At 42.2% G+C, this 12,041-nt stretch overlaps 1 protein-coding gene across 6 annotated transcripts in view; it reads right to left on the reverse strand.

Annotated features, from left to right (window-relative positions):
• Positions 1-12,041, reverse strand: part of fam124a (family with sequence similarity 124 member A) — a 43,724-nt gene that overhangs the window by 30,759 nt on the left and 924 nt on the right. For 4 of the 6 annotated variants that reach the window (XM_086219343.1, XM_086219342.1, XM_086219345.1 and 1 more), the window contains one exon: positions 5,241-5,272. In XM_086219343.1, the coding sequence (XP_086075469.1) occupies positions 5,241-5,272 (32 nt within the window). Of the gene's footprint in view, positions 1-5,240; positions 5,273-10,226; positions 10,303-12,041 lie in introns of all 6 variants that reach the window. The other 2 variants (XM_086219346.1, XM_086219347.1) reach the window with 1 other exon arrangement.

Raw genomic sequence — 12,041 nt, forward strand, 5'->3', positions numbered from 1 at the left:
ACCTCAGGGTGAGGAGGAGGATCCCTCACCAGGACGGACAGACGTGCAGTAGATGTTGGTACAGACAAGAAAACAGTTTACAATGCAGAATGTGGGAAACATGGAAATGTTAATAACAGTTGAAGAAGGAAGCTTCTGCCCTTAACTTACCTTCTTCTTCTTCTTCTAAATAAAATAAAATAAAATAAACAAAACCACTAGACATTGTGTAAATGGTCCAAAATACTAAACTATGGTTCAGTTTGATCCAAATTGAAACCATCTTGGACCAGATCTTTTCTGTTTGGTCCAAATCATGGTTTGAGGGAGGTTTTACACCTGCAATCATTTTTTGGATCAAACTAATCCAAAAGTCTCGACCAAATAAGGTAGGTGTAATAGGGCTGGTAGGACCAAGGTCTGGACTAAACAGGAAGCAAGACCCAGTCTGACCCAAATCAGTATCGGTCAAGTTCCCTGTAGATGATGACAACAGGTTGCAAGCATGCCATGCTAAGTTGTTTGGGGCATTCGCACAATCGATGTTAAACCAACACTTAACAGATACAATGTAATGGGCATGTGAACTTCGATTCACACCTTTATGAGAACTGTCAAACGTTTGCAAAGGCCCTTGGATGCAATCGGTGTCATATGTTCCGTATGTATCTTTCAATCAGCCTCATATAATTTTCTTTAGTGACAGATTGGCAGTATGACTGTGACAAAATAATTTTACGGATGTTGAAGAAGAAGAAATAGTGTTCCCAGAAGATTTCAGTATTCTTTGTCCATCCAAACAAAGCTCAGTAAATTGTTGACCTATAATACAAATGCATAGACACCTGCCTACAAAATGGAGAAAAGGAGATGAGAGGACATGTGGTAAAAGTTATGTCACGCTCTCATCACGCGCAAGCTCAGTTAGGGGTTCAAATACCTGAACTGTTAGCTTGTTCAGGTTATTTCTGTTGTGTTGTGTTTGGCTTTGTTTTGATTTTCGGTCTGAAAATCCTTGTGGGTTCATCAGTCCCAGCCCGACCTCCAGTAATGACAGAGACAATAGTTGGCAGAAGGTCATCTGATACAGCAAAGACAAAGGAAACACAGGAGGAAATCCCAAACCACGGATGGCTCGCTGTGCATGTGTCAGTGTGGTCCTATGCTTCCTGAGCAGCGGGTGTGATGCTGGTGGGATAATGCTGCTTCCTGTAGGCCAGATTAATGGGCTAATATTGGACATAATCTTTCCATTGTGAATGGTTTGGAGACCTGGCAGTCACACTGGAGAGAGGTCATGGCCTGTGAACATGCATCTCTCAAAACTATGTGCGCACAGAGACACTGCATCGTACAAAACGTTATATTGCAAACCCTGATTAATCTTGATGATGGAATTTATTGCCCAGCCTTCGTGAAGATATACAGAACGTAGAGGTAGTTTATAAGAAGGTCTGAATCAGCTAGACTTCAATTACTCTTGAGTCAGCCCCTCTGTAATGAAGATCTGAACAGATCTCATTGTGACAGGCAACGTTCATGTCACTTACAGAAAAAATATAATTTATCTGTTGTTCTGTCTGTCAAACAGAAAACAGTACAGATGCACCTTCACAAAAAAATGGTGTTACATTCTCAATCCCATCAACAAAGACTGAGTTGGTTCTGTTATTGTCCTGACGGAACCACCTAAGCAGCACAACAGCATGGAGTTTCTGTCAGATTAAGAGACTAAGAGAGTAGAGTCATACGTATGCATGGACCTCTTTTATAACTCTCACTCTTCATTAAACAGTGCACACATTCATAAGCCTGGTTTCCTTTCCCATCTTTGGCCACGATTGGATGTATGTACCTTAATATACATGGCAATGAGGGCAAGAGGAAGCAAGGACACAGAATATGACATGGGCACACAATGAAGAAATAAAACAATATCTAAATACACCTTTTGTCATATAGATACATCAGAAACGTTCTCCAATGAGCCAGAGCAGCAATCATCACTTTACTATTAGTACTGTAACCAATAAGTTCCAAAAATAGATTAATGAGGTCTAAAAACATTTAATGCAATTTATTTATTAATTATTTACAGTGTAGTCTGAATTGTAATTGAAAATATTAATGTAAGTGTATGTGTGTACTTAAAAGTACATACTTCTTACTGCTAATTCTTAAAGGAGTTTTTAAAAATCTGGCATTTTACTTTTATTTAAGACGGTTTTATTTTCAGTATTGCTTCTTGCTATATTTTAAATCCCATCCATTACTGAGGGGGAAAAAAACCAAACAAATGTAGGCCTAAAAAAATAGTCACAGCCCTGGAAACAACAACAGTGAAGGATGGGTAGGAGAACAAACTGGTGCTAAATGACGAGACAGATTAGAGGGACACTGGTGCAGACCCAGCTGAAGATGGACCACTGAAGTCCAGCTCGAAATAGAGCGAACCCTTGGCTGCACTTCGGGGGCTACTTTGCCTTCAAATGCAAAAAAGGGCAACAGCTTTATCATCTGTGTTTGCCCAGAGAAACCAACCAAGCAGCTTAGAACAACTCAAAATCAAGCCTGCACAAGTTTGTAGAGTCGATTTACCTAAAACCTGTGTAGTAACATTGGTAGTTTCCATAGCAAGAGGCTTTGCTCAAATTAGCCAAGAATAAATTACTTCCTGATGGTAACTAATGGTATTGATTAATGTCATGCTAGCAATATTGGTTGGTGATCAAAACAGAGATGGCATTAATTAGCTAACCAAACATCAAATTACAATCAGCCATTGATTGACAACTGAATCCATAACCGTAGCTGCAGTGTGTTTAGGTCTACTGAAGACTGGCTAAATTCACACCCCAGCTGTTTTCAGGCTTTCAGTCTTTTTCCGTCTCGGCATTACGACAATATCAGACATGTCCAATATTCTTGTGGGTCTTTAGTCTTTCCTCATGCAAATTGTGTTGTTCAGAGACGTGATCGCTGTCAACAACCAACAGGAGCAGTTCTTTAGAATCTTAAACGACGGGCCGATCTGTTGTATTTGAGTTTTTTTGTGTAACATTGCCTCTACCGCCATCCTCTGAAAGAAATACGAACCGGTGGTGTAAGATTTATATCCCTTTGTCTTTTTTTTTTTTGCACAACACATGGGAGGCAACCCTCCCATCATTATTATTATTTTTCCTTTAAGTTCATTTTAAACAAGCTAGTAATTTTGCTTGTACTTCAGAAAAAAACTACTTAAGCAACTGTACTCTTATTTGAGTGGAATATTTTAGTACTCTCTCCACCTCCCACAGTTAGCCTAATCCAAAGTTTCTTCTTTTGCAACATCGTTTAGCTCGACTGTCAGGTAAAAGTCACATCTCATCTACTTCTTGATTCAACTGTAAAACTGACACAAAGAAGAAGACTTCCTCTGAATCGATATCACTGAACAAACACAAGAGTGACTGAATTCACAGTCTGTATTGTTTTACCAAGAAAAAAGGTGACACAGGGAATCTCAGTCTCCCTGTACTATATGTATCTGTACGATATGTACAGGAAAAAACTGATACATGAAAACCGGGAAAGTCACTTGTGTTTCAAAAAGCACACAAGGATTGTACTGTGAATGTCCAATGGTGTACAAATAACATGACTCCTGCTCCAGATTTGGCATACTTAGCACATGGCATAATATCTAGTGTGCTCTATCTCACAGGAGTACAAGTGAAAATGCGGAGAAAAATACTCTTAAAAATTGCTGTAGAGCTTCATGACCATCATTCACAATGGCACAAAAATGCTAGAGTCACCACCCTCAGGAGGACATTCATGACTATAATCCCTTCTTAGCTTTCCAATATAAATTTAAAGTTATGCTAATTTCTCAGAGAGTTCGCAGAGAACTGCATGAACTTTCAGCACAGAGTTTCAAATCATCTTAAATTTCAATGTAAGAAAGTATACGTGGGTCAAATTCACTCACTTTGAATTCACATTCAAAGTCAATCATCTAAGTTATGTGCCGATACCTGCATCTGATTCCGTTACTCATGACTATTATCAGAACAGAATTCAAAATTCTCCTTCTAACATACAAAGTCCTCAACAGTCAGGCTCCTTCATACCTGACAGAGCTCATAGTCCCTTATTATCCAGCTAGAACCCTTCGCTCCCAGGATGCAGGGTTACTGGTGGTTCCTAGAGTTTCTAAAAGTAGAATGGGAGTCAGAGCCTTCAGCTATCAGGCTCCCCTCCTGTGGAACCGTCTCCCAGTTTCAGTCCGGGATGCAGACACCCTCTCTACCTTTAAGAGCAGACTAAAGACTTCCTTCTTGATCAGGCTTATAGTTAGGGCTGCTTAGGCTGGCCCTTAGATATGCTGCTATAGGCTTAGGCTGCTGGGGGATCTCCCATGGTGCACTGGGCTTCTCTCTCCTCCTCTCTTCCCTCTCTGTCCTCCTATATTTGTCATACATAAATCCTACTCATACATATTACTAACTCCTCTTCTTCTCCGGAGCCTTCGGGCTCCCCGCTTCCCAGATCCTGGTGCTGCTGCTGGAGGAGGCTGCAGACCTGAAGAGGCTCAAGCTGCCACCCGTAGCCCCACCTGCTCACGTCCCCGTCTGTCCATCAGTCTCTTCCCTTTCTCTCTCTCTTTATCTCTGTCCCTCTCTTTCCTTCTGCATATCTGTCTTCCTCCATTATCTGTCTTTGTCTCTGTCCTGCTCTCCTGCTCTCTTTCCCCCCAACCGGTCAAAGCAGAAGGCCGTCCCCATTGAGCCTGGATCTGCTCGACGTTCCTGCCTGTTAAAAGGAAGGTTTTCGTCGCCGCTGTTGCAGGACGTGCTGCTGATGGAGAACTGTTGGGTGTAGATTCATTGAAGGAGTGTGGTACTAGACCTGTTCTACCTGTAAAGTGTCATGAGATAACTTTTGTTGGGATTTGGCGCTACACAAATAAAACTGACTTGACTATTAAATGGATGTAGCGCTGACCGGAAGAGCTGACTTTAGCGGCCAAGTAATGTGGCACCTAACTAGCTTTAATCAAAATGTATGAAATTCACACTAAAGGCTCAAAGTATGGGCCAGTACATTTGACACCATGGTTGGAGGGACACACATGGCTGACAACATCATTGTGTGGATTTATTTTACCAGTGTATTATCCAGATAAAGTCCCAGTGTGTGTGTGTGTGTGTGTGTGTGTGTGTGTGTGTGTGTGTGTGTGTGTGTGTGTGTGTGTGATGTTGCCATTTTTTACTTACTGCTTGTTGAGGACAACGGACTGTAGTCAGACCTGCAGGGGATGACAGAAAGGTTTAGAAACATGTTGAGGGAGAGCAAACGTACAATCTATTGATTTGCAGAATGCACACTCCTATTTCACAGAGTGAATATCTGGCTATAAACTAAAAAGATGGAAACACACACACAAACGCACACACACAAACGCACGCACACACGCGCGCACACACACACACACACACACACACACACACACACACACACACACACACACACACACACACCCTTTATTATTGTTTTCCTCTAGGGGGCATAAATATTGACACATTTCCAGTACAGGTTGTAACACAACTATTGCTGCTATACTTGCTCAAAGACAATTCAAAGGCACTTTGCTACTTTAGACTTTTATGACATTGCACTCCTTTTCATAGGAGCAACACTTCACTTTTAATGATTTTACATTTATTTGATTATCATTACCATGAAAATTTATGACAAGAAATCCACATCATCTTTATCCATATGAGCCTCAGTAATCCACAAATACTTTGATCGGATCTGAAAACTAACTATAACCCTTAAAGTCTTAGCAAACCTTCACAGTAGCGCCCGAGCATGACACAGCTGGTGCATCGGGCTGAAACAACTCGCTCTGGCAGGTTTATGGTAGTATCAGATCCAGAAGCAGGCTTTTTGCTTGTTTGTTGATATCTGAAGATATGGCTGATAAAGAATATCTGGATCATACCTACTGGTGCATTTGGGAGTTTGTAAACAGACAATTTTGGCTGGATAAGTTCTAATTCTTCTGTACCAACGAGTGTTAGATCTCTTGCATGCTGTCAAGCAACACAGACAGTGTTTGGAAATATCTGTGAATATGACGGAAAGACACAGCTGCTCAGTCACATGAGTAACAGATCATAACGTCAGAGCTTTATCAATTTAGGGGTTTCCATCTCCTGTTTTGCCCATTTACTCTTTTTTTGGAAAAAGACACACCAAAAAAAAACTCAAGCAAACGTATTAACTTTTTTCAAATTTTTCTCTTTTTCTCATCAACCTTTTCTGATGCAAAACTTCAAAATAAGTCAATGGAAACATGATTACTGATTCCATCCATCCATCCATTTTCTACTGCTTATCTTGTTAAGGGTCATGGGGGGGGGGGGGGGGGTGGAGCCTATCTCAGCTGCCTTTGGGTGAGAGGCAGGGCTCATCCTGGACAGGTCACCAGTCCATGGCAGGATCAACACATATAGACAGACAACCATTCACACCACGCCTACAGTCAATTTAGAGTATCAATCAGCCTCGTCCCCTCTTGATGTCTTTGGACTGTGGAGGAAGCTGGAGTACCAGAGAGAACCCACACAGGAACAGGGAGAACATGGAGACTCACACAGAAAGACCCCGTGCTCGAGCTGGGGCTTGAACCGGAACCTTGGTCCTGAGAGGCGACAGTGCTGACCACTGCACCGGCAACCCCTGACTACTGATTTGGTAAAACATTGCAATGTGATGCAATGTGAAACTATACTTTGTTATTCAAAATGGCACCTAGTATTGAAAAAGCAAATGATCTGATTAATTTCGTTTTTTGCCTTTCCTCCCATTTTCCTCCACAATGGTAAATTACCAGTTAACCCAACCGAACTGTCCTGATCGTGGCTCCACCTGACAGTGAGGAGTTTTGCCAAGGGGAGTAGGAGGATCACACTGTTCTTCCAGAACAAGCAGAGGTGTTAGTCAAAGATTCTGCGCTTTGTACAAAGCCAAGAAACCAATTTTCACTTTAGTAATTCTACTCTACATGCTAAGCTAGGATAACCACCTCCACACTACCACAAACACTTTAATAATATTGACCTTTTCATCAGACTCTTGGCAGGAGAGCCAATCTCCAAACTGTCAAACAATCCCACTAATTTTCCCCAATCATTATTTATTCCCACATTACTGAATGTCTCTGCTTGCATGACTCTGCATTGGAATGTATGCAACAATTGACACGATACAGTTCCCAAAAGTACCTCTGAAACCTCAGGTCCTAAAGTAAACACACAACCTGAGAGTATTAGTCCCTCTGTAGTCAGATGATAACCAGAGAACACACACATCCATCCTGTGACTCCATCTATAAACTAATAAAAGCTGTGGAACTGCAGGACAGCAGGAAACAGAGGGACAAGTGTGTTTCCTGCAGCAGGAGGTTATCAGTCTCACTAACAGGCATTAGCTGAGGAGAGGGAGGAATGGTCAGGAGGCGAGGTGAACAGAGAAAGGTAAGATTGAGTGACGATGAGGCACCGCAGAATGGAAAAATACTGGCGTAGTGAGTGAAAGACAAGACAAATATGCAGAGCCGATTAGAAACAGCAGGAACGTTCCAGCAAAAGGACACAGACTAAATCTAAAGGCCTTCACCCTAGGGAGAGAAATGACAAAATGTGGAGAAAGGACAGATTATATCTCTTTTTTTCCACATTTTGTCATCTTTTTCAGGTTTACAACTCATTCTACAGTTGGACTATCCCAGCAGTGATTAAAGCCTCGCCTGGCGTTCACAGTCTGGCTGCCTGGCTTCATCGCTGTCCAAAGACAATAAACACACAGTGAAGCGAAGACAGACAGCAGCGTGGTCATGCATACAAGGTTTGACTGCAGCATGACCTGACGGGCGCTGAACTGCCTCTGAAGGGCTTTAGGGAGGGATGGAAAGAAAACAGGAGGACGAGGAGCACAGATGAAGGGAGAGATAAAGTGAACCTATAGCACTAAGTCCTTCTACCTATGGCCATTCCAAAAACATTCAAGGCTATGAGTGTTTCTTGGCTTGCCACCATCACCATTTAGATCCGATTGGTGGGGAAGTGGTCAAGGTTAACAGAAACCAGCTCCGGCTGCTGCTCGGAGATAGAATACAGACTGGAGGCTCCTGTGTTGAAATTCCACTAATATTCCACTAATATTCCACTAATTTTCCATGTCTTGTGTCTTTATTCCCAGTGCATTTAGCAGCAACACTTACAACTTCTTTTGCCACGTCCATGAATTGTCAGGAAAAATCAATCAAAGTTGATTTTGGGTTCAAAGTTTCTTTTTGTCACGACAGACAAATGTAACCTGGTGGGTAAATTCTAATTATATGTATATGTATGTATATATATGTGTGTGTGTATATATATATATATATATATATATATATATATATATATATATATATATATATATATATATATATATATATACATACATACATATATATATCTCAGAATTATTGTTGAATTGTTGTAAACAATAGTCCTGAAAATTTGTTGCATCACTTGTATTTAGTTTGACACATAAGAACTATTTTCACTTTCATTTGCTGAGAGTCAAACTTCACCTAAAAAGGTCCAGTGCGTAGAATTTTAGGATAAATGATGGCAGATTAGGAATCATGGCTAGGAAGCTAAATTTAAGAGAAATGTAGGCCTATTCATGAGTAACGCAGCCTTACATCATCACTGTACAGTTTCAGCCTGATATTACCTCCGGATTCCCATGGATCTAATTTTATGTTTCATTCCAGGGGCAGGATGGAAGTCCTCTTGCAAGAGTGGGATGGAGCAGGAGAGTAAATCCAGCCCCATGTTGAGCTCTGCTGTTCATACAAGTCTCACACACTGCACCAAAAAAACGGACAAGTTTGCATTCCAAACTGCGGGATCGCTACTTGTTAACCATACAGTCACGCAGATAACATCAGGCCACCTCCCCCAGAGTTGCTGGGACCAGGCATGCGTTCAGACTAGTTAAGCCAACCAGAGGGGACAAACATGCTTGGGCACAGTGTGTGGACTCCCGAGTGTGAGCGTGATCGACTAACGAACAGTGGAGTGAAACGCTGAGATCGAACTCTACATTGAGGAGGGACATCTTTCATCCAGCAATTTGACTTTTAAAATGATAACCATTTGCAAATATTCTGGATTTTTTGAACAGGGTCAAACAAAAGGGACAATTTATTATTCCTGACAAAGGAGGGGACCATTGCTCTGTAAAAAAAAAAAGAAAAAAAAAAAGCACGGAGTGTGTGAATCAGAAAATGTAAAGTTTGACCTGTTTGTAAATAGGAATTTGAGAACAACTGAAAATCCAACATTTTTCAAAATCTAATTTCAAAGTCACATTTTACCCCCAAAAAGTCTAATATCAATGCCCCTAATTTTTGTGGAATGAAAAAGCACTTTACAATAACTTAACAGGCCGGGTGCAATGGCGCACGCCTGCAATACCAGCTTCCAAGAGGCTGAGGCTGGAGGATCATTTGAGCTCCTGAGCTCGGGCACGGGATCTTCCTTTGTGGAGTCTCCATGTTCTCCCTGTTCCTGTGTGGGTTCTCTCTGGTACTCCAGCTTCCTCCCACAGTCCAAAGACATCAAGAGGGGACGAGGCTGATTGAATACTCTAAATTGACTGTAGGTGTGGCGGGGAGAGCCAATGATTGTCTGTCTCTATGTGTTGGCCCTTCAATGGCGACCTGTTCAGGGTGAACCCCACCTCTTGCTCAAAGGCTGCTGGGATAGGCTCCACCCCCCCCCCCCCGCGACCCTTAACAGGATAAGAGGTAGACGATGGATTACTTAACAGATCAATGGTGCAAAGGCCTTGTTCAATTTAGGCCATCACTCAGTGTTCTGTGGGGTTCACTTATGGGTTATAAAGCATTAAACACAACATTGTCAAATTTGGGGAAAACAAGTCCACTGTTGGTTAAACACAAGCCAGCAGATGGCAGCACTGTAACGTGAATGTTAAAAGCCAACAACACTCATCTTTAAAAAAAAAAAAAAAATGCAGCGAGACCAATCCCATCAAGTTAAAGTCCTACAAAGCTCGTAACAAGCCAATGTACAACGGATACAGCTGTGCTAACAATAAGCATGTTTACTAACCTCAGCTGATAACTTTGACTTGGTCAAACATTGCATATAACAGGTTTTTTGGTTAATACTTACTTAAGTCCTCATGACTAAAAGTTATGCCAAGTTGTGTACTGCTGTTGCTTGCTGTGGTTTTGCTGCTGCAGTATCTCTGTGTGTAAGGATACCAGTGACAGGAGGGAACATTCAGATCTTCACACAGTCAGTGCCAAACAAAGATGGTTCATGAGTGCAGAAGAGAGTCGGACTCGAGTGCTTCGAGGATGAGTCCAAGACAAGTCTCAAGTCACGTGCGTAACTTAACTGCAGTTCATCGATGTTGATCACTTATTTTAAATGGTTGCCGATTCATTTTCTATCACGCAAGCAATCATCTAATAGTTTTGGGTTTCCAGATCCGTGCTTAAATGAAAAGTTACAAGGAGCAAACCAAGAGGCGAATGTATTCAGTGCACCCGAGCGAATGCCTCTACTTCTGATTAACTACAGTCTGATTGAGGGAGGGTCTGTTGTTAGGAGGCCAATTACAAGCGTGGATGATGGAGGCAGGAGGTAGGACGGGACCTGACGGAAGCAGAGAATCTTTGGTGGGATGTCCGTACTTTTCCTTTCACATCCACAGGGTACGTTTTCAAATGTTCCCATGACACACGTGCTTTCACGTGTCATGTTGTTTAGTTACAGTTCACAGCTGATGACATCACATGGCGACTGCGACGCTGACGTCCAGATGTCAGGTTTCTCTGACCTTCTCGAACGCTTTCAACGTGACCATGAGCTGTGTTCTCTTCTCTCATGTTACATCTCACTTGTTTAACAATCTCAATGTGCTTTTCACAAGATTGTTGACTTCCTTGTGATATTCGTGTGCTTTTGTTTCTGTGCTGATTTTCACTTGTCATATGAAATCTTTCCGCCAAGTCTGGCTGTTTAAATCCTATCAGTTCACAAGAGTCGTCCATGATCAATAAGAACCAGAATTAAAAGAAACAAATCCCAAACCGCTCCTCTAACAGTGTATTGTCACGAGGGGATGCACGATGTTGGAAAGCATCGCCACTATCCAGTATCTTACAACTGATTTTGGCCAATAGTGTATTAATCTGTTGATATGATATTCACATTCTGTATCCAACAAAAAACACAATTCACAAATGTGAATTGGAAAAAGTTCAGTTTGTTTTTATTTCAAAAACATTTGGACAAGCCTACGAAACATTTCTTTATTTCTCGTAATCACTGATGATGAGCAAAGAATCGCAAAACTGGGCCCATATAAATATTGGTAGAGATGTTTTCTGTTCCGATCCAATGCTGATGAATATCTGCCAATGCCGATACTGGCTCTCATGCCACAGCCCTCGTCTGCTGTTTGTCCACCACTACTATGTCCGGTTGTTTGGCCAGTAGCTGTTTGTCAGTCTGGAAGCTGACGTCCCACACCACCTCAGCTCTGTGGTTCTCAACCACTGTTGGTGGTACGTCCCATTGGGATTTGCGTACTTGTAGTCCATACTGGGTACAGATCTTTCTGTACACTATCACCGACGCTTGGTTGGGCCTCTTCATGTACGCTTTTACGGCTAGCATCTTACACGCCGCTACCGTGTGTTGGACTGTCTCAGGAGCATCCTTACACGGTCAGCACCTTGGGTCTGATCTGGTGTGGTACACCTTGGCCTCTATGGCTCTTGTGCTGCCATGATGAGCGCCTCTGTGCTGTCCTTCAATCCAGCCATTGGTAGGTCTTTCTGATGTCAGCCACTTGCTCAGTCTGGTGGTTGTACATGCCTATAGGCTCCTCTCCCTCCCCACTCTCATTGGGTTTCAGCTGTCTGAGGCGTTCACTGAGCAGCTCGTCCTGAGGGGCCATCATCTTAATGTACTCCT

This window comes from Aulostomus chinensis, chromosome 12 (assembly GCF_037954235.1).
Source record: "Aulostomus chinensis isolate RoL2024-O1b breed Wild chromosome 12, RoL_Achi_v1.0, whole genome shotgun sequence".
Lineage (NCBI taxonomy): Eukaryota > Metazoa > Chordata > Actinopteri > Syngnathiformes > Aulostomidae > Aulostomus > Aulostomus chinensis.